General features: G+C 40.0%; 1 protein-coding gene across 1 annotated transcript in view; it reads left to right on the top strand.

Annotated features, from left to right (window-relative positions):
• Positions 1-3805: 3805 nt before the first annotated feature.
• The window catches only part of rps8b (ribosomal protein S8b), a 30276-nt gene continuing 13618 nt past the window's right edge, over positions 3806-20463 (top strand). Inside the window, exons 1-3 of the mRNA XM_052562428.1 lie at positions 3806-5593; positions 15114-15211; positions 15450-15549. Coding sequence (XP_052418388.1) covers positions 5590-5593; positions 15114-15211; positions 15450-15549 — 202 coding nt within the window. The 5' untranslated portion in view covers positions 3806-5589. The remainder of the gene's footprint in view (positions 5594-15113; positions 15212-15449; positions 15550-20463) is intronic.

The following is a 20463-nucleotide window of genomic DNA, read 5'->3' as shown; positions in this document are numbered from 1 at the left end:
GGCTGAGCACAGCCTGATCAGAGCGAGAGCGTCGCGAAAAGTCACAAAAGACGTGTGTTTTTGGTTGCCAGGGCAAGACAACCCTGCACAGATTACCAAAAGAGAAACAGCATTAAGGGACCAGTGGATGGAGTTTATTTTTACAGAGCATCAACGGAGTTTGGCAAGTGTTTTTGTTTGTTCCCTGCATTTCGGATTGCACATCGTTTATTTCTTAAGGATAATGCAGTCCCAACGGATTGTGTGGGGTCACGATTGTGTGTTGGAACCGCAGGCGGTGAGTAAAACTGCTTCAAATATCTCTGTGTTGTTAACTTGGCTATCAGCGCATAAGCACATCAAGTAAACAACATGCGATGTTGCCATCAAACTGCACTTTCCACATGTACAGTTAAAAAAAAAAAAAAAAAGACTACATAAAGTGGAACTTAGTCATTTTCCAAAACCGCTAAGCAAATATATACAGTTTCAGTACATACCACATAGCATACCGCCTGTGCTGATGCTGCTCTTGTTAAATTTCAGCCTCTGGATCTGTCACAGCTTCCACATGCTCTCAACTCAAAAGCCTACTGGTGCTCGTGATTCTTTAGCTCCGCCCACACGTCACGCCTCTAGGCGCTCGTGTTTTTCCGGGAAAAATCGGTACAGACTATCTTTCTCTTATAAATATAATAAAAATAAAGACTTTTTGGAGTTATGAAGGATGCAGTACTACTCTATAGGTACTCAAGATTAACAGGATATTGAGTGAAAACGAGCATTTCACCCCCCCTTTAAGACAGCATGGAATATATTGTTTAATATAATGTTATAACAGCATATTATATAAACTATTCCTTGCCATCTTGGAATAAAACCTGTTAAAAAAAAAAATCCATTCCATCGTTGTTTATTTAGGTTGAGCTTAGACCAAGAGAAGAGAAAGACACCCACTCCAGCTCAACATCCAGTCAACATCAGTGCTATTGCTATAATTTGGATGGTATGGTATCATGAGCCACAATTAAAGACTTGTGACACTCATGCCAGGCGTTATTGTTGTTGTTGTTGAGTTTACGCGCGCCGATTGCTTTGGGCCGGGCCTAGTCAAAGTCCAGGGCCGTTTTTTAGTCCCAGTCCGTCCCTGCCTGGCTGTGTGAGGAGTCGCAGGAGGAGAGTCCTGTGTGGGTTTGATTCATTCAAAGAATTTGAGGGCTAATGCTTGACTTATTGTTTTATCAGTGATGGAGGTGAATTTCAGATTTTTTTTCTTGTGTCATGTCTATAGTCTTAATCTATATTTGTATATACAATTATATTTTCTGTTTTGTTATTTGAAATAGGCACCTTGCATTAAAATGGGATGCAGACAATGAAAATATACTGTATGTAGTCAACTGAACTTAAAACTACTTTATTGGCTTAAATGTTTCACATGCAGAGTTGCCAAAGCAAAAGAAAAATGTCCAAATTTATAGTTAAAAAATAGATAAACAAGAACCATAGCATAAGAAAGGCAGTGGCTATTTACACTAAGTGCAAATGGCTATAGATTCTATTTATACTATGTTAAAATAGCAGGATTTTCTGCTATTTATATTACTTATTGCAAATAGTGGCAATTATTTGCACCTCAGTACTGTAGTACATTATAAAACAGTATGCAATAATTACGGAGTGTAAATTATAATTTTAATTCAAATTATTAAATGGATGCCACCATATTAGGACAAGAAAGCCCTCCCTCACAACTTTTTTATTATTTCCTAGGTTTTTATTTAAAATAAATGCTTTTTTGATGTGATTTGAAATTTGAAAATATAAAAACAAATTGTCAAAAGTCAGATTCGGACCCGGATCGATTGCATCAAATTGTGAACAACACACGTTTTACCATCTGCACTATTAGAGCTGACGACTGTACTTTATCTGTTGTAATTTTGACTAGCTCAATAAGAAATATATAAGGTGCCATTAAAGTGTAATATTACAATATCGCAGTGAAGTAAAGTGCAACAGATTGTTAATATATTGTAAGATATTACACAGATATTACAGAATAAACTTTAATTCCGTATAATACCTCAGATGAAACATGGTTAAACATGGTTGTTTTCCCGTCTTTTTTTACACCTTAATGTTCTTTAATACTTTACACATTTTATTAGTTTTCTGTTAAGTATGCGCATGTTTTAATGCACGCACGACGCGAAAACAACTAACGTCATCACGCAATGCAAATTACAAGCACATGCGTGGTAAACACATACGTGATGTACATACGTGACGTCACCACGCTACAATCTGCAGCGAGGGGTGTTTCGGAGGAGGTGAGGATCGAGGAGGGAGGAGGCTTCATGAGGAGCGATGAGCGAGGATACACAGGTATCCTATGCGGAATAGCATCTTAAAAGCTTCATGGGAGACACTCCAGAGAAAAGTCTGTGAAATGGAAACTAAAGTAAATGAGAGTGATCGATACAGCTGACGACAGAACCTACGTTTGCACAGGATCCCAGAGAGAGAGGATGACAACTTGAAGTCTCGTGTGCATGAGGTCTGCCGTGTTCTTCCGGCTAGTGAGGTTGGAGCAGTGATTGAGGCAATCGACATTGTCCACAGAATTGGGAGACGCAAAGATGGCAATTCCAATCAGCAACCAAGACCAGTGATCATCCGGTTTATATCGAGAACAGCGAGAGACTTAATCTGGAGGGCATCTAAGAAGAGTGAGTTCCTGAGCAGCAAGAAGCTTTGTTTCAAAGAAGACCTGACTGCTGAAGATAGAGCCATTCGCGGCCGGCTCTGGCCAACAGTAGAAGCGGCAAGAAAGAGAGGAGAGAAGGCTTATTTCGTGTGGATCAGAGCATTTGTTAATGGAAACAAAATTAAAGACACCTGAAAAGGAAAGATCTTGTATGCTCTGTTGAAGTGCAACCATTTCTTAAGGTAACCCCCCATGTGTAATAAGGGGCATTGAGACAGCTAATGATTACATTAGAGCAGTTATCTCTGCAGTTTTTGCAAAGAAGTTCATACAGTTAACGTTATTTGTTCTGAGTTTTTATGTCTGTATCTGTTTTATCTGTAAATGCCAGATCTGCTAGAGACCAATTGGAAAGCAAAGGTTTATTTTTATTTTTTCAAAACAAAGGTGCTGATTTTTATTTTATACAGGAGACTCATGCTGCTAAATCGGATATTTATTTTTGGGAGAGTCAATGGGGGAAAAATATATGGTTTTCATTTGGGAGTAACTGGTCAACAGGGGTCGCTATTTTACAGGGAAACTTTAAAGGGCACATTATTAAACATTTAGCAGATTTAAATGGGAGATGGGTAATACTGGTTGTTGATGTAGATCATTCCCAATTCATTATTGTAAACATATATGCGTGTAACAACAAAAAAGGCAATAAGCTATTATTTACAATAGAAAATATAATAAAGCAGCTGATTACAACTTTTCCTACTGCCAAGATTATATGGGGAGGTGATTTTAATACAGTTATGGATGGAAATCTGGATAGATGGCCTCCAAGAAAATGTTCTTCAGATGAGTTGGAGAATGTATGTCAAAGGATGATTCTTGTTGATATCTGGAGACACAAAAATCCCCAAAAAAGCATATATACTTGGAGTAATATAGATAGGTCACAGAAGTCCCGTATAGAGTTCTGGTTGATTTCTTCGAAGATCGATGACAAGATGGTTTCAGTTCATATAGAACCTTCTGTTCTCAATGATCACCAACCCATTTTTATAAATATATATTTAATAATATTTAGTTACAAACCAAACAGAGATTATTGGAAACTAAACCAAATGCTATTACAAAATAAAAAATTTAAGGATGATGCCGCCGTGATAATTGGAAAATATTAGAGAAAAGCTAGTCTTGATAACAACTTTGGAAGCTGCTGGGAGCTGATGAAATTTGAAGTTCGTAAGTTAGCTATAAAACTAGGGAAGAAAATAGCCAAAGACAAGAGAGAGGAAGAATCCAGAGTTATCACTAGAATAATAAAGTTATCAGAGAAAGTTAGTTTAACTGGATGTGAATTTACAGAACTTCTTTACAACTTAAATTGGACAAGATGTATGAAGACAAAGCTAAATGGGCCTTTGTCAGATCTAGGAGGAAATGGCTTGAAAAAGGGGAAAAATGCACTAAATATTTCTTTAATCTAGAAAAAATTAACTTTGAAGTATCATCCTTAAGTAAATTGAAAATCAATGATGTTGTCTGTGATGATAAAATCCAGATATCAAAATACGTTGCTGATTTCTATCAAAGATTGTACTTACGACGAGTTTCTTTCAAAAGCAAAATTTCCTGTCTCCCCTAAGGAGTATGCTATTGTTTTTGATGCTGTGCCAAGAAATATCATTCAGATTTTAAAATATAACTCAGCTGTTGTAACTGGCAGTTATTTGACTACACAAGAAATCTTTCTTGGCGACATTGACATCACTTCCAAAAAAATTAAATAACTACCTAAAACAAATACATTAGGAATCTAATGCACACTAAAACACTTCCTGCAGCAAGATCCTTTTGGGCTTCTCAGTTTGAAGAAATCAAATGGGAAAGAATGTGGTTAATTGGGGAAAAGTTCCTCTTAAATAATAAAATAAAGGAGGTGTCTTATAAAATTGTACATAGAATATACCCAGCAAAGAAAACTTTAGAGAGATTTAAAATTGACATTGAATATTCCTGTACCTTTTGTGGTATTATGATGAAACAATTTGTCATCTGTTTTTTTGATTGTATATATAGTAAGATATTTTGGAGAGATGTTGAAAACTATATAAGACGTAAAACTGAACAAACTTTAACATTGAGGGGAAAAGATGTTTATTTACTTTGAAGATGGTGGAACAGATAAGGATTTTTCTTTTTTTGTCCAATTGTTTTTAGTCTTGAACACCTTTTAGCAGAGCTAAAACAATCTCACACCACTGTAAGAGGTCTTAAAAATAGAAAGGCTATTAAGATCGATCTTGTACTCTCTAAATGTTTAATTTGCATCCTTTTATGTAATTTGGTCTTGTTTTATTTTTATTTCTATTTTATTTTGTTGTTATTGTTTGTCTTGTATGTCTGTTTTAGTAGTGTATTTTGTGTATCAACCCTGGCATAAACAGATGTTGTTGTATTGTATTGTTAATACTGAATAAAAAAAAAGTGGGCTTTGCTGTGTGTTTCTAAATCATGCAATCTAAATGATCCCCCTTACCTAACCCCACCCCTAAACCTAATGTCACTATGACGTCAACCAATCAGGTATCATGGTGTAAAAACACCCTTATCTGGTAACTCCCATTACTTTCCCGCAGAGACCTATACTTGAAAGGAAAAAGAAACGAGGATGCACAAATAAGAATTGAGAAGCACCCCTGCAGTCTGCAGACAGAGCCTTCTCCTCTTGGAGAACACTTCTTTATAAAGCATATTTTATTTTAGATGGACTAGAAATAATTTTTAATTTATAAAGTTTTATTTTTAAATGTAAGTCAGTAACAATTGGCTGAAGCAAATTTATTTTTCAAAAGGAGACCCTACCCCATTTTGGAGATCTGCAGTTATACACACTTGGAAGAATGGGTGAGTTTTTCAAAATATGAAGTGAATAAGTTTGTTTGATAGGTGAATAAAAAGTTCAGAGCTGGCATGATGACGGTATTTCCTGCTTATCGCTGTAATCAACTGTAGTCTGTAAGTTATAGCATGTAGCATGAGTTGTGAGTTTGAGTCTCGGGCCGGCAGGAATTGTAGGTGGGGGAGTGCATGTACAGTGCTCTCTCCACCCTCAATACCATGACTTAGGGTGCAAGAGCATAAATGGCTGCCCACTGCTCCCGGTGTGTGTTCACAGTGTGTGTGTGTGTTCACTGCTCTGTGTGTGTGCACTTCGGATGGGTTAAATGCAGAGCACGAATTCGGAGTATGGGTCACCATCATAGACTGTATAAAAACATGGACGTATGTCAGTGACGTCACCCGTAGACTCCTGAAGAGACTTTTTGAAGCCTAAAGTGTGAAGAGCGAGCCGTCACCATCTTGGCAGCGCGTGACTCTCACGGACAACCGAAAATGGGCAAAAGAGCGGGAGCTGGTTGCTGAAGCCACGCCCACCTAGCGCGACGGCTGTGACAGCAGTGGCAATTCACCTTTCACTCAAGTGGCCACGCCCTTAATTATGCAGAACTTTAAGGCTTAATATAATTTAAACGGATAAGTTACAAAAAAATTCACCCCCCTCACAGTTGTCATGAAGGGCAAAATTAGGTATATAGACCAAAATCAAACGATTAGGAATGACACAGATCCCTGTCCATGATTGCAAATTTGGTTACTTCCGTTCACACTGAAACGCTTTCCGTTTATACTGAAAATTCATGCACATCCACATATGAAATCACTCGCATATACATATGTACACATATAATGCATATGTTTTTCTCATCTGAACTGCAGAACAAGCAGAGAGATTTGCGCACGCGCATTATATTAATGTACTTTGGCGCTAAAATAATGCGCTCTTGACATAGGTGAAAGTCTGTTTGACGTGACATATTTACCGCCGCGCACTCTCTGTCCGCTGTTTTACGCGACATTTCCCGCCGCGGGCTCTGTACGCTAGTGCTTATCTGTATGTGACCATAGACTGTATGCGAGGCAAGTGTTAGTTTATGTGTGAGTGTGCACACTCATTGGGATAATTGTAAATGCACAAAAACAGACAGAAAAGACATGCCATCGTGGAAATAAAATAAATAACATTTAACTTAATGGCCATTTATACCATCTCTCCGCGTCTTCCTGCTGCTTCTCATCACGCCACCAAAACACGATCAAACCACAAAAACTCTTCTAAAGTCGACGTTCTTTGATGGAGAGATTCAGATGTTAGCTCTGGAGAAAATCCTCTCGCTGACAAACACCCGTGTGCTGCGCGACAGAGTGATCTGAGTACTCCAAGTACGCGAAGACAATAGCGCAGCAAACACACTAAAGATTTGCGCACGGAGATTCTTCAAACTGATTATGTCGAGTCCCAATTCGCCTACTTATACTACGACCTAAAAGTATGTACTTTTTTTGTGAGGGAAAAGTACATACTTTTGAGTGTGTAGCAAAAGAGTATGCACGCTCTGGGACATACTTCGATGACGTCATGCAACATGAACGACAACGTGGTTGACTAGTTACGCTCACCACAACTGTTAACGTTTCATTCATTCTTTATGTCCAATAAAATTTTATTTACTATTCCCATCATTTTTTCTCATCGTTTTTTTTCTCAATACATTTTTCTATGTGTGCTTCTACCAAGTTGAGAAGTGAGGAAGCAAGGCTGCGTCGTAGAACCAAACGCAGGTCGTTTGTGAGGCGGCTGGTTCTGACGTTCATGTGCAATGTGTGTAACGAAATAAAATATAACTTTAATTAGGGTTAAACATTTGAATTCTTACACTTAAAAGCTGAGGGCGCATCTCCGCTGCTGCACCCGGCTGCCATGTTTACATCACCGCAAAGCTCCTCCCTCCCGTACGCAATGGGTTGTGGGCAATATTAGCACTTAGAGTGTGCATTGATCTGCACTTCGAATTCTAACCGGAAATAGTAGACCATCCGGGTATCTTTGGAATACTATTTTCAACATACTACGATTTGGGACGTACTAATTCTAGTTTCGTATACTATTTAGGACGGATAGTATGCGAATTGGGACTCAGCATGTGAATCGCTTTAAACGTCCTTATGGTTGGCTAACACTTCCATCGATCAAAACTGTGCTGGCTAGGCATTGGCTAGCTTACAATAGCCAAACACGAGGTGTGGCGATTGACACCTCGCTAAACCACTCAGTGACCCCTGGAGTGTTCTGGGCTATAACATCGCCTGTGATTGAAGGAAAGAGACGAGGGAGGGTTTTACTCGGAAGAGACCATTCTATGAGAAACAAGAGCTGGAATACGATTTAGAATCGATATTTCTTTGAAAATGGACGCTATCTACCACTATAACTCAAATCGCGCATGTAAACAAAGGAGGGTCTTTCATTTTTTCCCCTATTTATTTGTTGTTTTGGATTAAAAAGTGGGATGCATCTTGAAGAGTGGACCCTTACCTTGAAATGTGTGCTGGTGTTTCTTGGAATAGTCCGAGCTGACCAGAACTATAGGCGATGAAACGTAAGTACTTCCGCGCAATTTGTACAAGTTTAAATGACCGGTCCTATGTTAACCCTTTCCTCTCTGCTGTATTGATTTAAAAAACAAGCTCAGAACGTGGATATTGAGTGTTTTAGCTTTCAAATGATATATAGTTTATGATAGTTTATTGAATATTTTTCTAAAACAAAGGTTATTAAATTGACAGCCATGCCCTGCCACGCCCTATCGGCCCGTGGCCGGGCCGGTGCAGGTTAAGATTAATAAAGTAACAAATAGTAATCTGGCGCTACAAAAAAAATCTAATCAAATTTAATTGACCTTCAAGGGGGCGGGGCGCCCCCCTTATATAGTGGCAGGGGAAATCTTGCCGTACGTTTTCAGTGGAGGGAACGAAAGCTCTCTAAATCTAAAATATCTTAAACTGTGTTCCGAAGATAAACGGAGGACTTATGGATTTATGGATTTGGAATGACATGAGGGTGAGTCATTAATGACATAATTTAATTTTTTGGGTGAACTAAGATAATGCACTGATACAGTAGGCCTACGTTCAGCCAGCTATGTCTGCTGTACGATCTGGGATGGAAATTTAACTTTTTTGTCCACCGGCCACTGTGGCTGGTGGATTTCAAAATCTACCAGCCACTCAATGTTTTTACCAGCCACTTTCTTGTTTTCAACCGACAATGTGTAACTGCATGTGAAAATTTATACTACAAGATCTACAAGATTTAAGCATTTTATTTAATCTCAAGTCTCAGTGAAATACTGACATTTTCTCTTTCTCTCTTATACACACACAAACCATGAGTAGGGCAGATTAAACAAAAAACTAACATTCCTCCACCCATCCTCCCCACTCCCAGTCCAATTTACTCCTGCTTATCAGAATCTGATTCTGAAGTTTCAGAGGTGCTTTCCTGAGCGTTCTTCTTCCCCTCCATGAACTGTGGCCTTCTAGCAGTAGCGGTTTTAGGCACGGGCGAACCGGGCAACCGCCCGGGGCGTCATTTTTTCGTGACACATTGGGGGCGGCAGCACGAGCAGATAAACAAAAAATCCTCTGTGTCACGAAGCGGTTTTTTCGTCATTTATATCATTTCACTGTGTGTGGAATTGGCAAATTGGCGCTCCCTGCAGCTGCCGGCGCCCCTGCTTGCTGAAAATATCCACTGAAGCTCTGTGTTGTGAGAGAAGTGTAAGGGAGTGGGGCGAGAGGCGCGTGCGACATTTCACCTCTGGGTCTCTCTCAAATGGAAGGGACAGGGCGGGGGTGGACGGGGACGGGGGATCCACACTAGTAATATAATTAATAATAGGCTAAAGTCAGTCACACACCTCGACTTTCTTCCAAATAACGCACATTTCATTCATAATGTTATAATACAGGCCTATAGTTCCTGCAAATGATACTAGGTAATACAAAACGATTATGCGGTCATCAAGGTGAATTGGTTTAGTCTTGACTTCTGGTCCTGAGTGACAGTTGGGGGGATGGGAAATCTGTTGATTGTCGAGTGCCAAATAAACATGATGGAGATGGAGAAGAAAAGGTCAAAGCCAGGTGCCCAATTTCAAAAAAAAAGAAAAGAAGAAGAGGAGAAACGAGCAAAAGATAAAGGTATGCAACTATTGTCTCTGTATGATTACAGTATCCATTTCATGAATTAAGGGCTAATGTTAATTGGTGGTGGGTATAACTCTTTGTTAGCCTTTTTGCTATGATGCTTGCTATGCTTATACAACAATAATTTGGTTTCAACTCAATCACGAGATCTAATTTATAATATTGTGCTTTGCAATAAAACTGTTAAAAGTTCAGTTATCATTTCCATCAGTTGGTTTAACATTAGGCCCTGTAAATAACCAACGCCATTTTATTTGCTACACAGTATGCTAAGTATAGTTTCCTAAGTATAGTTTTACAAGTCATAACTAAAAGTGTGTTATGCGTATAATTTGAGGCAGTGACCTAATGGCACCTCCATGAAAGTTGGATTGATATACAAATTTTGGTTGAAAAATATCCTGAAACCCAAAAAGTTTTTGTTTTTGCCTATACATATTATTTAAAGTCATTTTATTTTTTTAAACAACTGAGTCCCAGTGACCATAGCATAACGTGAATAAAATATAATTTTTCAATGTATTTTTTTTTACTATTTGTTTCTATGCTCTAAACAATGTGATGACATGGGGGAAAAAATGAAATAAATAAATGTTTTTTTTTTTTTCCGGGTCTAGGAGGATATAGCGTGTAATGACAGACAGTGTGTAAGAGCATGTTTATGTAACCCTTCTATTATGTTTTGAGTCAATTTGACCCTAGGCTGTTTTAGCTTTTTAAAACATTATCCTATGGTCTTTTGATTTCAAATGCAGTTAAATTGCAATTACATGGGCACTTCTAAAATATTTTGGAGCATCCTCTGCCACTGGTCAGGATGAGCCAACCACCTCCTCCGCTACACATATGTCTCCACAAATATCTGATATTGAGGATGAAGACCTCTTTGCCTCTACTTCTACCCATCATGAGCTTTCAGGTGTGCATATCGTGTGTGTGTGTGTGTGGGCTACAAGACAACTGCAATTTAATGTAATTTTAATATTTCTGATAATTTATGAGTAGGACTGTGTTTTTTCACTGCTATGTGTTTTGAGTAATATGCCAATATGCTGTCTGATAGAAATGCCTGGAGCTGAACCCCCACTGAGCCCCACTGGCCCTCACATCTGACTGACAGGATTCGGACTGAGCTGGTTCACAAAGGACCAAGTAAAGTGCCACCTGGCTTTGTTTTCCGTAGGAATGAGAGTAATGAGAGAAGTTGCCACCACTAATATTTTAAGAAGACATTAGTAAGTGGTGAAAAGATGGCAAGAAGTTGGCTGATTTATTCAATTAAGAACAACAGCCTCTTTTGCTTCTGCTGCAAATTGTTTTCCAAGAGGAACATCAATTTAAGTGCAGGAATGACAAATTGTAAACATGCATGCAGTGATCTCACATCATATGAAAACAGTTGTTATAATAAAATATTGCTGTTTGTGCAGAACTATGTTCGCTATTTTTTTGGTGTGTGTGTGTGTGGGGGGGGGGGTGCACTCTGGTTTTAGAGTCACGGTTTTCGGTACAGTTCGGTATGTGCTGTGTTTATGGAAAAACTATACTGAATATTCTATCCAACTACAAGCAACAACACAAATAAATACAACAGAGTAAAGATACAAACAATAAACAGTGATTTTCAGGTTTTTAATTTTTTTTTTTTTTTAGGCAGGTCTAGCATAAGTTTTTAGGTACAGAAATTGAAAACGGTAATCAAATGTAAAACAGCATTGCATATCGGACTGTATAAATTAGAGATTATTCTTTATTAAAGTTACAAAAGCTTTTTAATTAAGGGAAGTTAGTGATTTCTTTGTTGTTGCTGTTCGATTAATATAAAGACTGTCACTTTAAGATAATGCACTGATATAAATGATAATTTAGTATTAGTACTCGATGTCGCCGCACATGGCTGCTTCAGTGCTTGGCTCTCCAGTGTTTGTGCTTTTTTTGTTCGTTTTTCCTGTTTTTTGTTTAACAAACACGATCAGTTTCACCAGGGATGAACTGCTGAACATTCGGCAGAACACACCACAAGATCTTTTACCGGTTTTAAATTATTCAGACGTTTTACTGAACGTTGTTATCGGAGGAGCGGCGGCGCTGATCAAGCGCTTCAGGACGCGCAGACGGGGGAAGAGAGCGCGAGCGCTCGTCAGACTCAGGAAGCGCGGATTTCGAACGCCGTTGCCTAGCATCCATCTCGCAAATCTCAGCTCTCTACCCAACAAAACAGACGAACTGCTTCTGCTCTCTCGGACAAAAAAGGATTTCTCTCACTCTGATGCTCTTTGTTTCACAGAAACCTGGCTGAATGACGCCATACCGGACAGCACGCTCCATCTGCCGGGCTTTCAGCTGTTCAGAGCGGATCGCGAATCAGAATCAACTGGGAAATCGCGCGGCGGCGGGACATGCTTTTACATCAATGAACGGTGGTGTACAGATGTAACCGTGTTAAAGAAGATGTGCTGTCCTGATCTAGAAATGCAGTTTGTCAACTGCAAGCCGTTCTATTCGCCGCGGGAGTTTCACTCGTTCACTCAGTGTTTACATCCCTCCGCAAGCGCATGTGAGCTCAGCTTTACAGAAACTTGCTGATCAGATCACAGACACAGAACAACAACACCCGGACTCTGTTTTAATCATTCTTGGGGACTTTAACAAAGCCAATCTCTCCCGTGAACTGCCAAAATACAGACAGCATGTTACATGTCCCACCAGAGACAGTAATATATTGGATCACTGTTACACCACAATAAAGGATGCATATCACTCTGTTCCACGAGCAGCTTTGGGAAGTTCTGATCACTGTCTGGTTCATCTTATACCGTCCTACAAGCAAAAACTTAAATCTGCTAAACCTGTAGTAAGGACTGTGAAGAGATGGACCAGCGAAACAGAGCAGGATTTACAATCTTGTTTTGACCTCACTGATTGGAGTGTTTTTGAAGCTGCTACCACCGATCTGGACGAACTCACAGAGACCGTAACATCCTATATTAGTTTATGTGAGGATATATGCATTCCTAACTCAACTTCAGTGTGGAGAGGTCTAAGAGCCATCACGAACTACAAGACACCATCCCCTTGCACTGAGGCTAATCAACGACTTGCTAACGACCTGAATGAGTTTTATTGCAGATTTGAAACCCCCATCACTCATTTTGACCATCTCCCTACACAACCATTAACACATCCTGCAATCCCACCCTCCACACCTCCTGCTCTTCAAATCTGTGAATATGATGTGCGCCAGGTCTTCAAGAAGAACAAAAGAAGAAAAGCACCAGGCCCAGATGGTGTTACACCAGCCTGTCTGAAAATCTGTGCTGACCAGCTGGCCCCCATCTTTTCACAGATCTTCAACATATCCCTGGAGTTGTGTGAAGTGCCTTCCTGCTTCAACGCTCCACCATCATCCCCATCCCAAAGAAACCCAAGATAGCAGAACTTAACGACTACAGACCTGTGGCTCTAACGTCTGTCATCATGAAGTTGTTTGAAAAACTGGTTCTGGCTTATCTGAAGGACATCACTGGACCATTACTGGACCCCCTCCAGTTTGCTTACCGAGCAAACAGGTCCGTGGATGATGCAATCAACATGGGATTGCACTTCATCCTGCAACATCTGGACAAAACAGGGACTTATGTGAGGATCCTATTTGTGGACTTTAGTTCGGCATTCAACACCATCATCCCAACAGCCCTTCAGACCAAACTGACCCAGCTCTCTGTTCCTAGCTCCATCTGTCAGTGGATAACCAGCTTTCTGACAGATAGGCAACAGTCAGTGAGACTGGGGAAATTCACATCAAACAGCTGCTCCACCAACACTGGTGCCCCTCAGGGATGTGTTCTCTCCCCTCTGCTCTTCTCCCTGTACACCAACGACTGCACCTCTAAAGACCCCTCTGTCAAGCTCCTAAAGTTTGCAGACGACACTACAGTCATCGGCCTCATCCAGGACGGTGATGAGTCTGCTTACAGACAAGAGGTTGAGCAGCTGGCTGTCTGGTGCAGTCTTAACAACCTGGAGCTGAACACGCTCAAAACAGTGGAGATGATCGTGGACTTTAGGAGAAACCCACCTGCACTTTCCCCACTCACCATCATGAACAGCACTGTGACTGCAGTGGAGTCATTCAGATTCCTGGGAACCACCATCTCTCAGGACCTGAAGTGGGACAATCACATTGACTCCATTGTTAAAAAGGCCCAGCAAAGGTTGTATTTCCTTCACCAGCTGAGGAAGTTTAACCTGCCACAGGAGCTGCTAAAATAGTTCTACTCTGCCGTCATTGAGTCTGTCCTCTGTACTTCAATAACTGTCTGGTTTGGTTCAGCAACAAAACCAGACATCAGAAGACTACAGAGAACTGTTCGGACTGCTGAAAGGATTGTTGGTGCTCCCCTGCCCACCCTTCAAGAACTGTATACATCCAGAGTGAGGAAAAGGGCTCAGAAAATCACTCTGGATCCCTCACATCCAAGTCACCCCATCTTTGAACTTTTACCATCTGGCCGGCGCCTCAGAGCCGCAAACACCAGAACAGCAAGGCACAAGAACAGTTTCTTCCCCCAGGCAATCTACCTCATGAACAGTTAAATGTTCCCTACTTATGCTTATAAACGTGCAATATCCTTATATTTATTTGTTAACCCTCCATCCTAGAACATTCCTGCATCTCACTCAATCCTATTCCATTATCATTTATAGCACAATTGTTTATACACTTATTTATTTGCCAATTTGTAAATCTCTTTTTTTTTTCTTTTTTTTTTCTGTGTGTTGTTGTCTCTGTGTACTGGAAGCTTATGTCACTAAAACAAATTCCTTGTATGCGTAAGCATACTTGGCAATAAAGCTCTTTCTGATTCTGATTCTGTTTCTGGAGGTAGGGTGTTCGTGTGGGGTTTCAGTGGAGGGTGGGGTGTTTTGAGTTCAGGGCTCTCACAGCCTGGGGGAAAGAGCTGTTGAGCAGTCTGGTGGCGCAGGCTCTGATGCTCCTGTACCATCTTCCTGTTGGCTTTGCTGGAGCATCATTTAAGGAAAATGTCCAGGATGGATGGGAGAGGGGCACCGATGATCTTTGCTGAGGGTCTGCTGGAGGGTCTTGCGGTCTGCTGTACTACAGTTCCTGTACCAGACAGTGATGCAGCTGGTCAGCACGCTCTCTATGGTTCCTCTGTTTAAAGTGGTCAGGATGAGCGGAGGGAGACTTTTCTCTGCTCTTTTCAGCTGGCGGAGAAAGTGTAGCCGCTGTTGTGACGTGAATTTCAATATAATGTCAATTCATTTGTTTGTTTATCGTCTCTGTTTTCTTCAGGTAATCACTGGCACAAGCGTCGTAAAACCGGAGGGAAAAGAAAGCCCTATCATAAGAAAAGAAAATATGAACTGGGTCGCCCTCCTGCCAACACAAAGGTGCTATACTGTAGTTGACAAAATCAAAGATTTCATCAAAGATCATCAACTAACATAATCATCTGGCTATTTTTATCATTTCATATGGATTTGATTTGAATGACTACAGAGACACAAGTGGTTAAATGGTGCATAAACTAAAAAGTGATGCATAAACTACATAGAGAATACATAAACCTGTATAATAATAATTTACATAAAAATAAATCAATTTAATAATTATTTGTAAAATGTTTAGATCGGCCCCCCTCGTATTCACACAGTGCGCGTGAGGAGAGGCAATAAGAAATACCGCGCGCTGAGACTGGACAGGGGGAACTTTGCCTGGGGCTCTGAATGTGAGTGCAAACCCTGCTCATAATTAAACTCCCTTCCTTCCTTCCTTCCTTCCTTATCTCCTCCTGTTATTTTAGCTCCAAAAGCAATTTCCTACATTTTTATTACATTGATCTCATTTATAAGATGAATTTGGTTTGTAGGTTTGTAAGTTTGAGGACTAAACTGACCGGCTCTATTGTATTACTGTACTTTATTATTGACTTTTTAAAAATGTGCATTTATAAGTATTAAAACCGTTAAATGCCTTTAGACTGAGATCATGGAAGGGGTGCCTGGAAATTTTGTGTGAAGTATCTGATGTTACACATCACTGTTAAACAAAACAATTTGCTTGCGCGGGGAAAACTGTTTCTTGTTGAGTTTTCCACAATTTGAGCCATTCACAACCACCTCCATTTTCTTAAACTGATCATTGAGAAGAGGATGTTTTTTCAACAGCATTAGCTACTCATTACTCTACTCATTTCCATTAATCCATTCAATCCTTACAGTATGTGTCCTAATCCTTGCTGACTGATTTAGTAATATCACAGGATGTTCTAATTTTTATTCATTATTCATAATTTGAGGAACAAGAAACAAGCCAAATTGTGGTCGCACAAACTCATTTTCAGTTTTTTTTTTCTGCGTTGTTCAAAACCACTCAGTCAAAGACAAACCTTTGTTTAATTAGTCAAAGAGTCCCACTGATTCTGTTTAAGTTTGCTTTTTACTGTTCTTCTGTCTTAGCCTGTATTGCGTCCAGGCCTGTTCAGTGTGGCAGAGCAGACGGATACATCTTGGAAGGGAAAGAGCTGGGCCCGTATTCATAAATAATCTTAATGCAAAAAGTAGCTCCTAGTGACAAAATTCTAAGAAAATTCTTAGAAATGTGGGCGTTTACTCTTAAAATTAAAGAAAAAATCCTAGTAAAGAAAAAATTAATTCAGAAAGCATATTAACCCTTAAAAGAGGTCTTAAGGTCAAATTTGTTAAGAGCAAAGACGAGGACTTTTAAGAGGTTTAAGAGTTTCTTTAGCAGAAGAGAAAATGGCAGAAAGACGAAGAGGCAGAAGAAATGTGTTGTAGACAATGGATGACAGTGAGTTAATAAGACGCTATAGATTATATAATAATAATTTATAATTTAATATATAAATTAAAGTAATCACTACATTACTTTATTTGGCAACTGGGAAAATGCAACAATGCAATAGTGATGATTTGGGTCTGTCACAACCTTCTGTAAGCAGAGTGATCACACAAACAATTACAGCACTTTCATAACATCTTATTGTGTCGCAGTTCATTTCGTTTCCACTGGACATTCACACCTTGCAGGCTCAAAAAAACTGCATTTATGAATATAGCAGGCTTATAGGTGCGCACAAGCAAGGGGAATGAACCGTTAATAGTTTGTGCTATACGCTCCCATGTCTGCTTCTTGTCCCTTGTTGTGACACCCGGCCCGAATTTTCCTTTAAGAATGGCCTTGTGTTCATCCACTAACTGGGCTAACAGTAAACACTGTTCCTCTGTCCAGTTTGGCTTTCTCGCCCTTCTTGGTTTTGATTCAGTGTTTGATACATTACAACCAACATTCAAACCGCCACTTAAATAGGACAGAAATCACTGTAATTAGAAAGAGTGGAACAATTTTTATCATTCTAAGCCAATCAAATACCTTGTAGGAAATTAAAAGCATGGTGAATAAAAAAAAGATTTATATACACACATATAATGTGTGAAATGCCCAATTATTATTTGTGTGTGTGTGAGAGAGAAAACAGTCAAATAGGTAAAATTACACATTTAAATTCAAAGTGAGAATTAGAATAGACCCTATACTTAAAATCACTCTTTTTTTTCCCCTTCTTGGATAACCAACCAATCACAGTCTTCAAAAGATTGTGTCATACATAGCAACGGGGTCAACCCCGCCTCCTCACTAAGATGAAAGTTTTTGTCTTTTCCTTACTCAGAGTTGCTCTCAGATCGGTCCTGAATCACTCTTAAGCTAAGACTCCTATGTAAAAGTTTTTAAGCTAAATTAAGAGTTTTCTGAGAGGATTCTTAGAATCTTTATGAATACGGGCCCAGTAATTCAATAGAGCTGGGCCGGGTTTCCCGATAACTATGTATCTTAGCTCTTAAGAGCGTTTTCTACGTGCAAACTTACGAACGCTCGCAGCAATTCCACGAGTGTTTCCCAAAAATGCACTTAACATGAACGCGCGAGAACGCGCTCTACGTGCTACTTACGAGTCGCTGTCCATTCGCGAAGTGCTGAAATTTAACCTTATATGGAATCGTATTCTGAACGTTTACCCTAATAATTGTCATCTGTTTTGGATTACCAATCAAGACAATCAAGTCTATATAAAGCACCTACATACAGGCGGAGACACTGACAAAATGGCTGAAAATAGAGAAAAACAAAGATGTGATTTTTACCAGATTTAAAGGACACCATACTAATAAAGAAAAACAAAACATATGGGAGGACATTGCTACCAAACTAACTGCAACCAGGGGTGTTCAAAGGTCAGGGAAGGAGGTCCGCAAGAAGTGGCAGGATTTTGCAAGCCTGGCAAAAAGGAAGAGGGCACTGCAGAGGACTGCAATTAAAAAAACAGGTGGTGGGACCAATGAGTCCCCCCTTCTTCCCAGCCGAGGAAGAAAAGGCATTGTCAATACTTGGCACAAGTGCTTCAGATGGAATTAGTGGTGGTACTGACATCCATGGAGGAGTAGGGATAACTCAACCTGAACCTGAGTCAGGTCCTTCATGCTCAGAGGAACCATTAGTTTCATCTGCCATCTCCGAGCATCTACCATCTCCTAGTCCTCCAAAAAACCCTCCCAGGACACAGCCTCCATCTTCAGTGGTCCAGACTGCAGCCACAACAACTCAGCAGTTTGAGAATGTCTGTAGCTGTAGTCAGGACCTAGTGCAGCTGGAGAGAGAGAAACTAGATGTCTTGAAAGACATTAGGCAATGCCTTCAAGAAGCCAATGAGAGAGATAACAACTTCCAACAGCAGCTCATTGAGCTCAAGAAGGCCAAACTGGCCTTAGAAGAGGGGAGGGTTGCACTAGAGGAGATGAGTTTTGCAAGGCCCTCAATTTCTGTGCCAATTATCTTGCCAGAAGACACAGGTAATGTGATTTATTGTTTCAGTAATTTGTGCAGTGTGAAATGTTTTCTATATGTAGTTATGACTCATCTCACTGTACAATGTATTTTGCAGGTTGGGGGGAACTGAATAACCCAAATTAATAAAACTATGCAATGTTTTTTTTATTAATAAAGCTATATGCAGTGTTTTTGATGTCCATGTGTTTGTTGAACCATGCACACGAGGCCTAAGACCATATGAAATAATATAATAATTGTTATGAGTTCTTCCAAATGTTTCTGAAGTAAATGGCTAATGGTTGATGATTATTTTCAGACATAAGCATTTAAGTTTCAATATTATTAATATAAAGTCTATATATTTGGCGTGACAGATAACACAAATATATATACAGTACTTCATCTAGCCAATACATTTGGTATAGACAAAAAAATCAACAAAATTTTTTACCAGTACTGTTCTATGTATACATTTTTATAATAAGCACAACTTTTCATCATTATGAACGGAGGATAGATTAAAGGAATATAATATGTAATCTATATAGTTTCTAAGCATGCCACACCTTCACTTTCTTCAAGGTAGGGCCTAATGTCATTACTGAAATTGATGATAGGCAGTGGGATATGTGAACATTATCACAGCCTGATGACCTTCACATGGTTTCCTCAATTAAGCTAGGATTAGTATAGAGTTTACACCTCACTAGACTTGCAGAGGAAATCATGGCTGCACTACAGCGTGTTCTTCAATTGAGGGTCAGAGAAAGACAAAGACAGAGATGACCACGAAGTAGACTGGTGACTTTAAATGCCTTCATCAGACAGCATCAAACCCCCTTGGATATCCTTGATGACATGGCTATAATAAGGCGATACCGTCTGCCAAGAGGACAAATAGCCCAATTGCTAAATAGCATTGGACCTCTGCTGAATGCATGCCACCAGGATAAATTTTGCCTTGTCCCCTGAAATCCAACTCCTATCAGCCTTGAGATTTTATGCAACAGGCAGTTTTCTCCAGGTACTTGGTGATGGGCTTGGACTAAGTAAGGCATCAGTTTCAAGAGCTGTTCAAGCGGTCACCAATGCATTACTTCCACTTGCTGTGGAACACATTCAATTTCCAGCATCAAGACAGGACATCACAGAAATACAACAGTATTTTTTAACACATCATCACATCCCACAGGTCATTGGAGTGATCGATGGTACCTTGATCCCTATCCTTACACCATCTGTGGATGGCCATGTATATATATGCCGCAAAGGCTATGCAGCTATAAACTGCCAGGTGATCTGTGACCATAAGGGTTTGATTACAGACATTGTGGCAAGGTGGCCCGGAAGCACACACGACTCACCAATTCATCTGTTGGTCAGGAGGCACAAAACTTACAGGGACAGTGGAGGCTGCTTGGGGACAGTGGATACCCACTGAGGCCATATCTCTTCACACCTGTGGCTAATCCTATGAATAACAGGGAGACAAATTTCAACAAGGCACACCGTGTTGCACGTAGTATTGTGGAACGCACAATAGGGAGGTGGAAGATGCGCTTTGGGGCAATTCACCAGTCCAGCGGTGGTCTTTGTTTGCTCCACAAAAGTGCTGTGCAGTAATAATAGTAACAGCTATGCTGCACAACATTGCAGTGCAGATGAGAGTGCCCTTACTTAACAGGGAGGAAGATGAAGAGGTGGAGGAGGAGGATGTGGAGGACGAAGATGGCATGGGACCACATGGCCAACCAAGAAATGCCCAATACATGGCTGATTTTCCTGCACGTCAGCA

The sequence above is a fragment of the Carassius gibelio genome, chromosome B8 (genome assembly GCF_023724105.1).
Source record: "Carassius gibelio isolate Cgi1373 ecotype wild population from Czech Republic chromosome B8, carGib1.2-hapl.c, whole genome shotgun sequence".
Taxonomy (NCBI): Eukaryota; Metazoa; Chordata; class Actinopteri; order Cypriniformes; family Cyprinidae; genus Carassius; species Carassius gibelio.
This window is presented reverse-complemented; position numbering and strand designations above follow the sequence as displayed.